Source organism: Impatiens glandulifera, chromosome 1 (assembly GCF_907164915.1).
Source record: "Impatiens glandulifera chromosome 1, dImpGla2.1, whole genome shotgun sequence".
Taxonomy (NCBI): domain Eukaryota; kingdom Viridiplantae; phylum Streptophyta; class Magnoliopsida; order Ericales; family Balsaminaceae; genus Impatiens; species Impatiens glandulifera.
In genome coordinates this window covers 36399625-36418409 of record NC_061862.1, presented here as the reverse complement: position 1 = coordinate 36418409, position 18785 = coordinate 36399625, and the positions used below count along the sequence as shown (strand labels likewise).

Genomic DNA, 18785 nt, shown 5'->3' with positions numbered 1-18785 from the left:
AGAACAAGTAAATTTCTTGTGACTTGTATTTTTTAAGAGTGATATCAAGTTTAAAGAAATATTTATTTGGACATACATACCTTGCAGTTCACATTTTTTATGCAAATTAAATTGATCTACCCTTTAAAAATAAAAAAATTGAGATAACATATATTGAATCAAAATAAATCGCAAATTTATGATAAGCCATTTTACTTGAGAGCGATAGAAATGGAGAACATTCTCTTTTTAAATAGGTATAGTTTGCTACAGCCGTCTTTATTATTGTTTTTACAATAATACTAACTATTGAGATGTCCTACCAAGTTAGTCCAGTGGTAAGAGTCGGCTTAAGAGAGCAAAATATCACGAGTTCGATTCCACCTGAAAGCGCTTTGAGTTTAAGCGGGGGTCATGTCTGTGGGGGTGTAATGCTAGCTCTCTTTTATTCCAAAAAAAAAAAACAAATATCAATTGAGATAAAAATAAATAGAAGAAACGAGAAAAGATCTAATTTCATATTTTTTTGTTATATATTTATATAAATACAAAAACTGATAGTCTGTTCTTCAAATATCTTCCTATTCCAGAAACAAAACCTGTAAGTTGTGTTACAGATTTCTCTCATGAGGATCTAGACAAGGAAACCCAAGGAAATCAAACACTTCTTTCTCAGTCTGAAAATGCAAACTGGCTGTCCCTTTTGTGCTCTAGGAAATATAATCAACAAAACTAAAATAAATATTTGGACACTTGAATAACAAATTCATTGCGGAATCCATCTTACCCGTTTACCACCCGAACTCTGTGCTACTGGAAACAATCCAGTGTCGTCAAGTTTGTATCCTTTGGATTCTGCTAATAACCTCAGCCTGTGGGAGATGATGTTAAAATTCAAATCAAATCTGTCAAATTTCATCTTATTTTTCAGATTAAGTTACCTTCTGTTTAAAACATCATTCCCTGTCCATGCTATCAAACCAAATGCATATATCTCCTTAGGGTATACCTGTGAAAGTTATACAATATCATAAAAAACTTAAGAAACTCCACTCCAGTTGCCTTTTCTTTTTCGGCATTCATAAAAAATCTATAGGCTACAACTCTACCTTCAAATCTATTCGATGACGGAGCTCTCTGCCAGGATATGTGCAAAGGCCAAAGTATGTATCGACCCCTGTATCAGTTCCCTGAACATTGGAAAATGGTAAAGAACTGCACCTAGGTTTTTATTCGGAATGGAGTTAGGGTTTCAAAGGGTTTACGAATTAATGGTATTATGATATTTATCTTTAGTTTGAGATTATACTAGTATAAAAACATATCTAAGTCACTCATGACTATTGAATGAAATTATGAAAAATTCTCTACTTCTCATCTTGATTTTTTTTCATAATTTCACCTCCCATTCTTGGATTATTTAAATCCTAGATTTTGATATCCATCCGTTTTCTGTATGTATCATAAAGGAATGTATTTTTGGCTTATGACATTTGGCAGAAAAATGATGATAAATATTACCTCCTCGCTGTGAATGCTGAAGACAAGATCTTCTCTTAAGAAGTTCATATCCTTTAAGAGCATCACGTATTTCCGCAGAAATCCTACGTGGCTGAAAGATTAAACCAGGGAAATAATGAGTTAAAAACACCTACAGCCAAATAAATATATATATAGCTCTTACAGCCAAAAGATGTAGAATGGGAATCAATTAGATCAGCAGTAACATTTTTTTTGGCATTTAACCATTTAATGCAGTAGAAATATTCTAAGGCCGAAGATTGCACCTCTTTCCATCAGGGTGTGTAATAATGATATCAAGATCACCACAGGAAGCTTTCCCACGTCTGTAGGACCCTCCGCATACAATCATAACCTTCAACATATACAAATATGTAATACACATTAGGAAGAACATATCAAAATTCGTAAAGACACAAACTGATCAATGCCAGTTATAGTTTTATAGTACTCACGCCTGGGAGAATCTTTTCTCCAGCTTTCTGTAGGAGCTGCTCCATCTCTTCAGCCTTGAAACCAAACTACATAAGAATGTATATATACGATATAACTGAAGTTTTTCATGACATGAGAAAAAAAGCATACCTCATGGCGGAGAATCCTTGTCCTAATATCATCAAAGTACTTTAAACCTAACTTTTGTGCATGGGTTAACGAATCATCACACTTCAGATCATCTAGAGTACGATGTCCCTTCTCATAAAGCTTCAATGCAGTGGCCGGACCAATACCCCATACTTCCCCAAATAGACTTATTGTACTCACCTGCAAATTAGTGTAGTTATAAGATTCATAATAAAATAAAAAATAAAAAATTGACACTACAGCAAAATGCTATGGAACACCTTTTCATCCGTCTCAAAATGGTTCAACTTGGAAAGCTTCCCAGTATTAACAATTTCCTGAATCTGCAAAAGTAACACCATTTTGTAAAAATAGATCTTTATTAACTCAAGCACCGACACCCACATGACACGAACTTTTTTTCACCATGATTATATGTAAAATTTATTTACTAAAATGAATGTATAAGAAGATATTGAACTACAAAAAGCAGTTATGTAAGTTTACTTACATGATCCTGCAGCGACCTCCCTATAGAAGGTAAGTTTTTGACCTGATCTGCACTCTCAATTTTGAAAGGCAATTTTTCAATTACAGGAATGGCCTTGGAGTAGCTAAAAGATCTTCGATCATCACCTAATGCTACACCATTAAAATGAATTCAAGTCAGATATATATCCATAAATAATGTTCCAGGAAGCAATAGTCATCAACTACCATTAAACAAGAAATCACCTCTGTATATGTTCACAAGTTTCCCAAATATCTCACAGATGTTTTTGTTTAGATCAGGTGGTGCATAAGTATCAGATATGCCAACCTAATCAGCAAAACCAACATTCAATCACTGGTAAAGTAACCACTGATAATTACTTGTTTAAGCCAGAAAGATAAAAAAAAATCAACATTACATGATTATAATTTGTTACAGAAACCAAAGTTTTCATCTGTCACCTTGATATATAACATTGGGCAGAACTTTCTACCTCATGAATGGTGTCATCTGCATCCTTGTCACCTTTTTCTTTATCAGTTTCATTGACCTTTGGAGAGATTCTGATCTTTTTGTTAGGCGAGGTTCTATCATTTAAGGAATGATTTCCACAATCAGAGTCAGAACCGGTTTCAGTTGAACTTTTCTTTACAGGAGATTCGTCCATTGACTCCTGTGTAAGGGTGTATGATGCTTCAGATGCTTTCTGTCCTGAACTCAAAGAGTCTTCAAGCCACTTGTAATCAAGTTTATGCTGCAAAACATATCGAGCATATCAGATTTCAACCCAACACTCACTGAATCAATAGATTTAAAAATTTATCTAGTCTTATGGTATGAAGATAATACAAATATATTGCATATCAGCTGTTCAGTATCGAAGATTTTGCTCAAATAATCATGGACTAAAACATAACAATGAAACCAATCATGTCATACTCAAGAACAAGGCATACTAGTCAAATTAAAATGATTGAGCAGACACGAATTGTCAATGTGCAATATGATTTTTCAATAGAAGCTCACCCCTTTGAAGTGGGAAAACCGTTCACGACCAAATTTCTGTAGAAGGGCATCATAATTCATAGCAAAAACATGAGTAACCTTCCTGGATAACTCCTGTTCAATAGAAGCACCCATTTGCTCCAATTTTTGCTTCCAAATCTTACAATAACAAGATATAGAAATATATTTGAACAAAGTTAAGCTAAAATAATAATAATAATAATAATACAGCAGTGGAAAAAGAGAGACCTGCAGCCGACGAGCCACAACTCCGGTGTCAACGAAAAAGACCACCATTCCGGCGAACATGCCGTCTGGATCAGTCGGCGGAAGTTTTTTCTTTGGCGCCATTTGGATTGGACTCAATACTATTCCTTTCCTAAAGGAAAGGCCTTCGATTCAGTCATCAGAGTATTAACTTCTTCTTCTGGAATAAACAGACAAAGGTGTACTTGGTTGGCGTAACCCGGAACCGGTTTATTTTCATTTTTAACTCGGCTATGTTTGATTCAGTTTTTTATTTTTATTTTTTATATTTGTAATAATATTTAATATTATATATTTTTTTATTAATTTAATTTTTTCACTATATTTTTGTTTTTAAATAAGTTTTTTTTTCAATATAAATAAGAGTAATCAAAATGTCAACAACAACTTAAGCTACAATCAGTGGCGGACCTACAAGGGTCTCGTGGGGCTGGACCACACCGAGTGCTGGCCCGCAATGTTGGGCTGCCCTAGACCCACATTTTTTAACTCATAAATACAAATTTTTTGTTTTAAATAAAGAGAAGATAAAAATTGTCTACCTCAATTACTTCCGTTTGGAAACACATCATTTTCTTTTATGATCTTAATTGAACCTCGACCAACTAACATTATCTTTATTTTGTCGTTAATATTTTCTCACATTCCCGGATCGTAGCTCACATCTTTAATAACACATTTATCCTCGTAATCCTCGTTAACACATTCTTCTTCCTCATCATTTTCTCCAACAATACATTTTTCTTCTTTCTCATTTTCTTCATTAACACCTTGATACTCATTTTTTTCATTTATACATTGATCTCTAATATTATCCTTTGTAGGTGGTTCAAAACCTCATATAAAAAATATCATCTTCTTCATTATCACATTCATCTCTAATGACATTATTTTCTTCATCACTTATTTCTTTATCTCTAATAGTGTCATTTTCTCTATCACTTATGTCTTCATCTCTAAGACTCAAATTCGAAGGGATAGAACTTTGATTTTTTGCATTAAATAATTTAGAAATGGAGCGCACCAATGACTTTGTCAAGTCATTGCATCATTTCGTCGTTTGATTCTTCTATTATAAGATCTAGAAGTTTGTTTTTGAAATGGACGAAACCTCACTATATTTTGATTTATATTCTTCGTCATAACTCAAAAAATAAATATATTAAAATAATTAATTTTTTTTATAAAAATTAACAAATAGTAATTCAAAAAACATGTTAGGACATTATTTATATAACATAATTTTAAATCATAATTTATAAACTTATAATCTAATAACTATCATATTAATTACTAGTTTTCTAAGTAATGGAAATTAAGTATTTTAAAATTAAATATCTAATTTCATTGGATGATACTAAATAATTAAAATCTATCGTAACATATTAATTACTAATTTATTAAATACTTAATTCAAAAAGTCAATATAATTATAATAAAATATTTAAGTATATAAATTACAAGATGATTAAAAAATGACCTTAAAAAAATGATCTTAGAAAATTTAAGAACTAATTCAAAAGTTAATTTTTTTTAATAAAGTTATAGTGTATTATGTAGAACTTATAAGTAAGTATAAGAAATTTATATAATTTATAAGAATATATATTAATTTAAGTAGTTTATAAAATTTAAAAGAAAATATATTAAATTAAGAAATTAGAAAAGAATAGTATAAAATAATTAGATTGTGATGGTTATGCTTGAAAATATAATAATAACATTATAGAAAGAGAAAAAAATAAAGAAAAAGAAAAAAAAGGTAAAAAAAGTTACGGTTTAAAAAGTTACTGTAAAAATATTACAGTAATTTTTTTTAATGAGATTGGACTGTCCAGAGGGTTCGTCTGCCCTAGCCCATGGGCTTGCCGGGTTTGCCCTGACTACACCCGATCTTAAAATAAAAAATTATATATATATATATATATATATATATATATATATATATATATATTTATATGCAATTCTTAATCCAATTGGACTTTGTAACATAACGGTGCCTCACCTTCAATTTTTATTTATTATATTTTAAAATATAATAAAAACTAATATAATTTATATTTATATAATTTATCTATAAACTAATTCATAATTATATTATTTTAATTTTAAATATAATTTTATTAAAATAATAATTATTAATATTTTATTTTATACTAACAATATTTTCTAATATACAAATATTTATAATAATACATAAATTTTAATTAATATATAAATAAGATTTATTTATATAAATAAAGTATAAAAAATTATATATAAAATAATATAAATCATACAATAATATTATTTATTTTAAAATTATATAATAATTATACATTATTTTTTATTTATTTTAATATAATTAATAATTCAAATGACTTATAAAGGTAAAATATAAAAATTAAAATAATAATAGTGTTTTATATTTCTTAATTTTAAACTATTTCAAAAATTTATAAGAAAATATAAATTAATATTAATAAAAAAGTTAAAATAGTTACATTGGTTTGGTTCGGTATCTCAAGTGTTTATTCACTTGATGATATGTGTTAATCAAGTTTTTTTATTTTTGTTCTTGTTTATATTTTTTATTTTTTTATATTCTCATAAAACTAAGCTGAAATTTATTAAATTAGATTTTCATATTTTTTTTTATATAATTAGTGTTTTATGAATTTGTTTTTATGTTGCATTTGATGAAAAATTTATTGAGAATTACAAGTGAGTTGTCATTTTGCCTACAAAGAGGAGATTAAAATATAGTTCAAGCTATGTCATTGATTGCGAGTTCGAAAAATCAATTACAAAAATTTAGAGAAGATGGATGGCATGATATTTTGGACCAAGTTAACAGTTTTTTTCAATTACACTTGATCTCGATACTTGATATGAATGAGCATATGATAATTGATAGCAATGGTAGGCGGAGAGGAAAATGGGAACTCATCACTAATCTTCATCATTATCGTGTGGAAATCTTTTGTCAAGTATAATAGTTATTATTTCTTATCTATTAATAGTTATTATTTATTATTTAATGCTAGGTTGTTGACTTGATTATGCAAGAAATGAATAATCGTTTTTTAGAAGTTAATATAGAATTACTTGGCTGCATATCATGTCTTCATCCCAGAAATTCATTCTCCCAATTTGATATTCGTAAACTCATTCGTCTTGCTAAACTTTATCTCGAAGATTTCACAGGCAGTGATTATTTATTTTTGAAACAATAACTTCGAGCTTACTTATTTAACTTGTGGGATGATCCTCAATTTTCTTCAATTGAAGACTTGAGAATTCTTACTCAAAAATTGATTGCAACAGAAAAACATATAGTCTTTCCATTGGTTTATCGATTGATAGAGTTGACTTTAGTTTTACCAGTTGCAACTGCATCCGTTGAAAGAGTTTTTTCTGCAATGAAGACCGTGAAGACTGATTTGCGTAATCGAATTAGAGATGAATGGGTGAATGATAGTTTAGTTGTATATGTTGAGAAAAATATTTTCTCAACAATTGAAAATGAGCCAATATTGCAATATTTTCAACAAATGGAATCTCGTAGAATAAATTTGTCTTCTTTTGTACCGACTCATGGACAAGAATAATTTAGTAATTGTGCTTATTAATATTTTGTAATTGTGTTTGTTAGTATTTTTGTGTAATTACCGAGTAAAATTTTAATTAGAAAATGAATTTATTTGATCGTCAAAAAATGCTACGTTACTATGTATTGGGGCCCCTTGAGAAAACATTTTTGGATCCGCCACTGGCTACAATACAAGAGTTGCATGACTACTAGTCAAAATGTCCGCAACAATTCAAGCTACAATACTGCATGAACCAAAAGTTGTTGTGCAAAAGAGTTAGCTACAACAATGAATGCAGCCCGAATCCTGAAAGTTCACTCGAAGCAAGCAGACGTAGTTAAAAATATTCAGACTTTAACCAAGGAAAACAAAGGCTACGCTCCATTGAGTCCCATATCGGTTATAGAACTAATTCCTATAATTATGAAACATATAAGAGATACAAAGGATTGGGCTATTCTTTTTTTTATTTAAATTACGTTGACCTTGCACTAAATATGACGAATGACCTACAAAATTAAAGCTAATGACAAGAGCTTTCTAATCGACCTAACTAGAGCTCCTAAATCATCAAAGGTCGTTCAAGCCAAGCCCAACATGTTTTGAGAAAAATAGAATGTAGATAGGCTAGATTATTTTAAGAGACTTGGAGGAGAAATGTAGGGAAAGGATGTAGAGTCCAAGATTGTTAAAACGAGTCTGGTTTTAAGTAAACTCTTAAATAGGTAAACTCTTACGATTTTAAATTTATGATAACAAGATTTTACGATTTTACAAGTTTATAAATAATTTTGATTTTACGATTTTACGTTAAAATAAATAAATTTATATTTATAAATTAAATTTTTTTATTTATTCAAATAAATTAATTAATATAATTAATTTTGTGAATATTATTTTTATAGTCTTATTTTTTTTATTAATTTTATATTTAAATATATAAAAAATTTAAAATTAGTTAGGAATAAAATAATTAATTATATATATATAAATAATAATAATATATAACTAATATTTCAAATTAAACTTTTACGATCTCAAGTAACCTCTAGATTTTACGAGTTTATAACTAACCACCGATTTTACGTAAATTCTCGATTTTGACCGTCTTGATAAAGTCAATGCTGACACCAAAAATTGGAGAAGTCCACGTAGAAAAACGTGAAAAAGAGTTGACTACACTAGTTTTAGTTAAAAATAATTATATTTAGTAAGATATGAAACCATAATCAAATAAAAAAATTTATTTTTTATCCTGAACTATGATGCTAAACACATTTTTTGGGTTAATAATATAGTAAATTTGAGAAATTTGGCGAAATAATACCAATAAGAGGTAAAATTTGAAAACAACTCAAGAGGAATAATATTTATAAAAATGATATTTTGAGGCTTTAAGCCAGTGAAATGTCTATATTTTCATGCGTGTGATGCGGATATGTATAGTGCGTCACACGAAATATGTATATTGCGTCCCACGAATTGTATAGTGCATCACACAAATTTTATATGAGAATTTGTTTATGGTGGTGGATATTCGGTGCTCGTTCTAAGAATTTGTTTGTTAATGAATGGTGATCGTTATTTGTATATGTATAATATATCAGTTTATCTCTCTGTTTTTCTAATTCGTGCTCCTATTTTTTCGTTATTTCTATGCATGTGTGATTAAACTTGAAACTGATGAGAAAGATTCTGGCGGAGGCGATAGCTTCGAAGAATGCTAGATAACTCACTATCACAACCAACACCTTGGATGAAATCACCAGAGTTGTTCCACTTCCTTCTATTCTACTTGGAATGCATCTAAATAGGCAATTAAACCCTTAAATCGCATTTTTTGTTTTCAGCCCTGAATTCAACAATTTTATGTATTTGTTTGATGACGACCCTACGATAAAGACAAATTTCAGTTTCTTCTTCTACAAAATCTCCATCATCTTCTGTTGTTGCAGAAAAGAAAAATATAGTGAAAAGAGAAAAAATTTTAATTTTGTTTTATTATGTTATATGCATAACCTATTTATACTTACAATATTGAATTGAAAAGGAAAATAAATAACAAAATAAAATATAATATAATCCAATCAAATAAAATATGAGAATGTTCTTAGCATATTCCCAAAATATGTTTTAGCATATTTTCTAAGATAAAATCTTTAGGTTGATATTATTTAGGGCCTGATATATTGGGTTTAACGAGATTATCTAACAAATCACCCCCTTAATCTCGTTATACTTCTTCAACTTGCTTGACACCGAGCTTCAAACGCATCTCGATGAACTTATTTCTCCCCAACACCTTTGTTAGAGTATCAATTAGCTGACCATCAGTGCCAACGTGGTTAATGTCTATCTTGCTTGCTTCAATGCACTCTCAAATTTAATGAAACTTTGTGTTAATGTGTTTACTCATCTCATGATGAACTGTAATCTTGTGGAGAGCAATGACTGACTTGTTATCAACTAGTAATTTGAATTTCAATTTTTTACACCCAACTAGCTCGCCAATAAGACGACTAAGCTAGACACCTTGACATGCCGTTGTCGCCGATGCGATGTACTCGACCTCACATGAAGATAAAGCAACAATCTTTTGCTTATGCAAAGTCCAAGTCAAAATGTTGCTTCCGATAAAGAAAACTATCCCATAGGTGCTTTTGTGGTCCTCACATGAAGATATAGCCTACTAATGTAGCTTCACCTCCTCCCGACTTATAACAACATCCATAACCCAATGTACCTCGTACGTATCAAAGTATCTACTTGATCACAACCCAATGTTGAGAACTTGGCACCTCCATGTATCAACTAACTATGCCCACAACATGAGCAATATAAGGCCGTGTGTTTACTAGGCAGCGAAGACTGTCGGTTATGCTCTGATACCTTGTTGCATCCACAACTGTACCCCCATAATTCTTGTTACGACGGAGTCAATGCACCATTTGACTGTGACACGGATGACAGTCACACATGCCAACTTTCTCCATTTTTTTTGCATTATATGCATTTTGATATAATGTAACTTCAACGTCGTTTTGACGTGCTTCGATCCCCAAATAATAACTTAGAAGACCGATGTCGCTTATTTTAAACATTTCATGCATCTGTGTCTTGAACTTGATGATGTCTTGTACACTTGTGTCCGTAATAATTAAGTTATCCACATAGGCACCCACCAACAAGAAAGATTGAGCATCACCTCTTCTATAGACAACATGCTTGAGCGAGTTTATTATGAAACAAAGTGAAGTAAGGAAGGCGTCCAATTTTGAGTACCATGCTCGTGCTGCTTGTCGGAGCCCATATAATGCCTTATGCAACTTAAGGACTTTATGTTCGTTCTTGGAATCGATGAACCTAAATTTTTGTTCTACATAGACCTCCTCTACAAGATCACCATTCAAGAATGTTGACTTCACGTCCATGTAGTGTACTTTCCACTTGCTTTGTGTAGTGAGTGCAAGTAATAAACGTACTGTTTCCATTCTTGCTACTGGAGCAAAAATTTCCTCGAAATTTACCCATTAGCACTACGCATATCCTTTTGCGACGAGTCACACATTATCCTTCATGATGTTGTCATCAAAGTTCTTTTTATCTTTGAACGCCCATTTGAGCCCAATGGCTCGATGACTAGTTGGAAGTGACACAAACTCCCACATCTTGTTCTCAAGAATCGACTTCATCTCTTCATAATAAAGTCCACTTACTTAGACATTAATGACCTCACAATAGGATTGTAGATGTCTTCAACCCGTCGGTAACATCAAGGTTATGGGTTGGTGTTGTGGGCATCATCATGTGTTGGTAGTGTGGCCCACTAGTTTTTCCTCGGACTAGGCACATGCGTTTGTGGCTCCGGTTCTTGTGGACTAGGTTCACACGTCGATACACTAGTCTCTATGGGATAGACCATAGTGAATATAGCTGGTGTTATTTCCATATCAGTGTTATAAGTTATCTCCCAATTCCAGACACGATATTCTTCGAAAACAACATCTTTGGTCACGTATAACTGCTTCCCTACTGGATCATTCACCCGATTGGCTTTCGCTCCCTCTTTGTAGCCCACTAGTACCCTGACGTTGAGCAATCCGCGAGCTTGTGAATGCCCGAACCGAGATTCTTCACATGTGCTATGCACCCGAAAGTCCTTAAATGGTATACATTAGGCTTTCTCTTGTTTTAAGTCTCGTAAAGCGTCATGCCTTCAACACTCCTTATTAGTGCACAGTTTAGAAGATATACAACCGTCTTTATTGCCTCTCCCCAAAACATACTCAGTACTTTCATTAACTTCTTAAGACAACATCCCATCTCTACTACTATCTGATTATGCCTTTCTACGATGACATTTTGTTGTGGTGAGTAGGAAGCTGTGGAGTTGTGCTTAATGTTGTTCTCCTTGAAAATTTCTACGAATTCACCATAATTGAACTCGTCTCCTCGGTCGGATCAGAATGCGAGTAATTTGCACTCGCGTTCTGCCTCTACTACCTCTTTGATCTTCTTGATATAACATCATGCTTTGTCCTTCGTTTTGAGAACCTCAAGCCACGTATATCGACTATAGTCATCGACTACAAGAAAAAATACCGCTTCCCACCTCCGATTGTTGGTGTGATCGGGCCACATAGATCGATGTGAACTAACTCTAGCAGGCATAGTGCTCGATATGTAGTGGTTTGTGGAAACGAAGTATTGTGTTGTTTTTCAAGTGCACACCCATTAAAGAACTTCTCCACGTGCTCGATATTTGGAATACCACGTACTAACTTCTTGAGAGAGGTTTCGAAGAGCACTAAAATACAAATGACTGAAGCATGCATACCACAACCACACGATATCATCCTTTTGAGCCAATAAGTTATCGGTGCTGTGAGATTCGATTTCAACGTGTAAAGTTGATTACATGTTCGCTGAACCTGTGCGATTATTTTGCATGAGTGATTAGAGATGCAAAGTACTCCATTTTCGATGACGAACTTATAGCCATTTTTGTCAAGTTAACCAAGTGAGAGGAGATTACTCTTTAGGCTTGGGATATAGAACACATCAGATAGAATCCGATGGTTTCTAGTGACACATTCAATCATCACCATGCCCTTTCCGCATATATTTACCACATAATTTTTGTCGAATCGTATTTTACCCTTTACAGTTTGGTCAAGCATTGTGAACACCTTCCTGTCACCCGTCATGTGACTACTAGCTCTGGTGTCCAAGTACCACACATTAATGGTGGTATCCATGGGTATAATCTTTTCTTCATTTAAAAATATCTCTTGTACGTCGTATTTGGATGATGTTGTGGTGCAGATCTGTTCCATAAGTAGCATCGGACCTTCATCTTCCTCGGAATTTTCTTTTATAAGATCCGTTTGCTCTTACTACTCCTAGTCTCGCTTATCCTTGCGACACTCCATGGCCCAATGACCAGGGATGCCACCGTACTTACAACTTCCCTTTTCGTTCACCGTTTCACCTTTCTTGTTACCACTATTGAATGAGCCTTTTCCTTGCTCACATTGTTGTTGCCGAAAGCCTCCACTCCTTTGTCGTCTTTAAACGCAATGTTTTCAAACTCTGTTCAACGTGTTTGTACTTTGGCTTCTCTGACACGTTCAACTCCGACCCGCATGATATTTAGTGTGTCCCATGCTTCCTTGATCGTCTTTTTGCTTCCAAGGGTTTGTATCAATTCCAATGGTACTACCTAAAGAAGTAACGACATAGCTCGTCGATCTTCACGAAAACCTCCCAGACCATTTTCAACGACATCCCACAAGCCTTGCGCTTGTAGATGCACATTCATTAGGATCGCCCAATTCGTGTAGTTAGTACGCATGAGAGGCGTGAAGGGCATCACCCCTTCGTTCTCCTCTAAAAAGTGAGTTTCTTTCTATCTTTGTTAGGTACCTTTCTAATTTAAATGTGATTCATTTTTCTCATTTGTAGATCTGAATTCATAATTTTGTTGCAGTTTTTATTTTTATTAATATATTTTGTTCAAATATGCTAAATCCCACCAATTTCCCAGAGTTTCTTTATTTTTTATGGAATATTGGGACCATTATAGGCTATCGAATATACAAATTCATGGAAGGACAGTAGACATATGTTTCTTTTCCAGGTCCATCTCAAATCACCATGGTCACACATGAATAAGAATACCCCTTCTTCTCATCAATGGAAAATTTTGTTTACTTAGGACGCAAAGTTACGCGATGATGGTTTGAGATTTTTGAGAAAAGTTTGAAGTGCGGTAAGCTCGACATGATATTTTATTTTAAGTATAGGATTTCAAGTTTACTTATTTGGTTATTTCACTTGTTTAGTGTTAGAAAATTTTCAAAATTGAACTATTCATTGAATATCATGTAGGATATTGATCCCACTATCAAGGCAGATGTTTGACCATTCCTACTTGGATTGTTAGCTCTTCAACGTTTATTTAAGTATGAGATTATACTAGTGGATCAACTTAGGGTCAAAATTTTTATATATCCTTCTTCATAACAACCATGCATTATACTAATGCTTTGACACCAATCCTGGTAAGTTTAGTGGCTAGAGACCTTAGTACTTTATGTGTGAAAATCTATTTTCATTGAAAACATCATATTGACGTGGAGGTCACAGTGGTTGGTTGTTTTTATCTCCTCCAGGGTATTATTGAGGTGTGCAAAACTTTATTTGTATGAATCTTGATTTTTTAGTTTCTAGAAAAGCTTATTGATGTTTTCCTTTATGAGAAATTGTCTTCTTCTCTTATTCCGCAATGGGAAGTGATTGGTTCCCTAAGTGCAGGTGCTACTTCGGTACTAGTAACCCAATCACTAACCCCTTCATTTAGACGCAAACATGGACATTTCACTCATTCATTTACTTGATTTACTAATATGTCATTTTGACTTTTAAAGACATCCTACTGAAACATCAGGATTCAAGAATACGTCAAGATCATCAATTTCTAGAATCACACTCCATCATAGAAAATAATTACTTTGTGAGCTGCAATTGAAAATAATTGAAAACAATGAATGTATAATACTATACAATTCGCGTGATGCACTATACAATTCACGTGACGCATTATAAAATACGCGTCACGAACTATACAATTTGTGTGTTGAACTATACAATTAGCGTGACGAATTATACAATTCACGTCGCACACTATACAATTCGCATTACGAACCAATACATACATAATTGTGACGAAATAACTATAATATTCTTCATGAACCATAGTATCTAGGTCACTAACAAATACATACATGATCGTCATGAACCAACTATAACATAAAATGCACATTTAACATACCTATTGAAAATTTAGTAGGTGAGGGAGAAACAACTGTTGATGTTGGAAGGAAAGTTAGAGAGGGAGAATGCGTAAGAGAGATTTAATGAGAATGCAAAAGAGAGATTAATTGAGCAATGCAATGAGTGAAGGAGAAATCGTTGTTGATGTTGAACGAGAAGTTGGATAGTCGTGGGAATGAACGTAAAACGTTGCTGCTGATGTTTAGGATTTAAGGAGAGGGAAAAGATGAACAAAATGAATTTGACACCCCGAAACCCCAAAAAGGGATATTAAGGACAATATGGACATTTAACAGGCTCAAAATATCATTTTTTCAAGTATTATTATTATTAACCTTAAGTTAATTTTCAAATTTCACATCTTAATAGGGTCATTTCGTTAAATTTCCCATAAATTTACCTAAAACTTTTATTTTGTTTAAATAAATGGGTTGCCTTAGCCCGTGGGCTCATCCTAGGACCGACCCAATATAGAGTATTGGAGAGAAAAGAGAGGCTCTAAGAAAATTCGAATATGATTTCGCCATTAAGTGAGCTTGTCCTAGGTTGATAGAAGATCATGTTAAACCTATTACAAGCGTTATTAATCAATTATAAAACTCAATCTCGTTTATAATACAATTTCAAATTTCATATTAATCTGCATGCACGACTAAAAATTAATATTGATCTATGTATCATGAGGATAATTATATTTTTTTGGAATTAAAGAAGAATTAGCATGACACCCACAACCATGACCCCCGCTTAAACCCAAAGCGCTTCTAGATGAAATCGAACCCTTAAACGTTTGGCCTCTTAAACCGACACTTACTACTGTGCTACCTTGGTGGGGCTATGAGGATAATTATAATTAATTGTGATCTAAGTACAAAAAAAACTGGGTTGTTTGAATTAGAACTAGGATACATGGCGAGTCAAGTTAATACGCATCGAATACATATAAAAGGTAGGGCAAATTAGATGAGAATGCAATTACTCTAATCGCTTACTTTTAACCCTCAAATTATTTTTTAAAATAAATCGTCCCTCAAAATTTTATAAAGGGTCACAAATAGCCCTTTTGTCAATTTCTTTTGTTATGTCTAACGACTTTATAAAACGTCAACGCCAAGACCTTGTTTGAAGCGAAGCTTTCGTCGATTGAACGTTGAAAAAGCTAGCAAGATTTCAGACGAAATCATCCATCTTCACAAATTGTTGGTTACCATTCACTTGAAGAAAAAGTGAAGATCTTTGCGGAAAAGAATATCCTTAATCAGCAAACTTATAAAGCTTATATTGAAGAGTCGACACAGAAATTAACTTCCTTGAAGAACAAGTATCATCCTGAACTTGCTAAAGACTTCAAATCACGGTTGGCTCATTCTCAAACATAGATTGGATATTCGCAAAAGGAAATTGAGAAAAAAGTTGCGAATGTTATGTCTATAAAGAGGTAACGTTGGAGCTCGACGATGCGAAGGAATTGTTCCACATCGGAATCGGGGCGCATATAACTATTATGAAAGAGGTATTAGATCGTTGAGAGAGAAAACAAAATCAGAGGAATGAGACAGGCTGACAAGGATGAGAGTGGCGACTGTGATGGCTCAAGTGGAGGGGGTGAAAGCGAGCAGAACGAAGGGTTTTAGAAGTTGGAGGTGATAACAAAAATGAAACATCCCTAATCCTGAATTCTAGACTAATATAGAAATGGTTGAATCAGAAACATATAAATATGGAAATCAGTCACATATGCGGAAGCTGAAGGGTGCATTTTATCATTTCAAATCAAGTGATTATACAAAAATTCGATCCTTTACTACAAAATACGGTACATTTGTCCATACAAAATACTCGGTTGTTTAATACAAAATACAGTCATCTAGACTTAGTTTCACAAAATACTTAGTTTTTTTAGCATTTGTCCCTCCTTCCACACTCATTTCCCGCACCTTGCTCACATAACATATATAAACTACACAAACATAGTGAGTCTAAAGACTCAACAATCATTTAAGTAATAAAAATAATATTGAGATGATTTTCATACAAGGAGTAACTCATGCATAAAAGCATTATTTGCAGGTTATCAAAACATGCAGTTAAAACATCATGGGTGGTTCTTAGAGTATATCATCATAGTGAAGATACAGTTACATCTTGAGCACATATTTTGACCCCAAACTTTTTAGAGCTGATCCTGAAGGTAATGAATCTGAATATTTGGTTAAGTAATTTGGGAGTCCATCCCTAAAGCCTCAACCTATTTTTAGACCAATATATATTTCACAACCAGTATTTTGGATTTAGACTACCAAAGTTAATCTTGGTTAGCCCTCCTCCCATATTCATTTGTCAATTCTTTCATCAATATACACTATGATTCCATATCTCTTAACATTGGAGTCTCATAAAACATATCATACTTTGTAAAATATGGGCATGCAAAGAAATCATGTTGTAAAGACAATATAATTTCAACTCAGTTCTTCAATAAAATCATGGTCATGCAAAGAAATTATGCTTTAAAAATAGTATGCATCATTTAAAGAAAATACATGATCTATAGAGCATTATGTGGGTTTCTAAAGTTGGTTTTAAGAAAAACTTGCCTTAGTTTCGAAATGGCTCTAAGTTGATCTTTTCTCTAAGGATGGATATTCTTCAATAACTTCTAGAGAGTAGTTTATGTTTCTTAGTGAGAGGGAAAATGGGCATTACTAATGGAATGAATCTATTGTGAAGATTATATAACCTCAATCATGAGAGCCTGTTGGATGACATGTGTCCTAATTTAAAGGACATGTGTCCTAATTAAAATAGTTGACTAAAATAGTGGGCTAAAACAGTTGGCTAAAACAGTGGGTTAAAACAGTTGGCTAAAACAGTGGGCTAAAATAGTTGGTTAAGGCATGGTCAAAACTATGAGCAGAAGACTATTTAATTAAAGGGCATATTCAAAGGACCTCTCGGTCAGATCTCTCAGTCCTAACTCAAGAATATCGGTCGGGCCTCTCGGTCCTAACTCAAGAATATTGGTCTGACCTCTCGATCCTACTAAAATTCTTAGTCAAAGGTCTCGATCTTGTGTCTTGGATTTCCTCGGTCCTAGAATCCAATTTCTTAGGTTTTTGGTCTCGGTCAGGACCGAAGATCTTTGGTCAGAAATAAATTTTAGGGCATTACAGAAAGGGATTGAAGAGACGAAAGTATTGATTAATGAGGCCTTGAAGAAGGCAGTGGAGGGAAACAACTATTGTGTCCTTACTAAAATTAACTATGTAACCGCAACAAGCGGTGGTTGTGGTGGCCGCAGGAGGAAATAAGAAAAAGAATTTGACAACGACAATTTTCGTTAGAGCTCTTAAACATAACGAAAAAATTGACAGACGGGTCATTCGTGATCCTTTTTAAAAATTTGAAGGGTGATTTGTTTTAAAAAATAATTTAAAGACTAAAGTAAACGATAAAATAATTTGGGTCAGCCATATAATTTGCCCTAAAAAGTATTAACTTATCATTATCTATATTTTTGTCAACACCGTTTTTATTTTTTTTCCCTTTTTCTCAAAAATATAAAAAATATAAAAATAAAATTACGAAATAGTTTAGAGCCCACAAATTTTTGAATCAATCACAAGGAAAAGTCAAATTTTTTATGTTAAATATATGTTGGGTTTTTGGCTCATATTTTATTAAAATATATATTGTAACATGCTTTAAACTTTTATTGGGTTTATGAAAAATAGTTTAGTTTTTTTTTTTGTTTTTAATATATTCATATAAATATACATTGTAACATAGGGTTACTTGGACCATTATTTAATAAAAAATCAATAAAATGGACGACTCTTCGAGAATGTAGGCATTGTTGTCAAAACTCGTTATATCTTGTTTTCTTTATTATTTTTATCACTTTATCTTCATATCTTCTTCTATCGTGTATTTGTATTATATTTTCTCAATAATATATTCATAAGTAGAGATTATCTTCCGACAAACACTTACGTTGCACCGTGTATGCGCTTTGTAAGTGTCATCCCGTAATGTTTTGTAGATGAAGA

The 18785-nt window shown here is 32.6% G+C and overlaps 1 protein-coding gene across 1 annotated transcript; it reads right to left on the bottom strand.

Annotated features, from left to right (window-relative positions):
- Positions 1-490: 490 nt before the first annotated feature.
- LOC124920729 (DNA polymerase lambda) lies at positions 491-3984 on the bottom strand. The gene is made up of 14 exons (XM_047461281.1): positions 3812-3984; positions 3584-3721; positions 3051-3311; positions 2800-2884; positions 2576-2706; positions 2346-2408; positions 2086-2265; positions 1956-2009; positions 1767-1855; positions 1501-1591; positions 1089-1169; positions 921-988; positions 767-851; positions 491-689 (listed from the first exon to the last, which is right to left on the bottom strand). Exons 1-14 carry the CDS (start codon positions 3911-3913, stop codon positions 591-593), a joined length of 1527 nt encoding a protein of 508 aa, XP_047317237.1. The 5' UTR covers positions 3914-3984; the 3' UTR covers positions 491-590.
- Positions 3985-18785: the final 14801 nt, after the last annotated feature.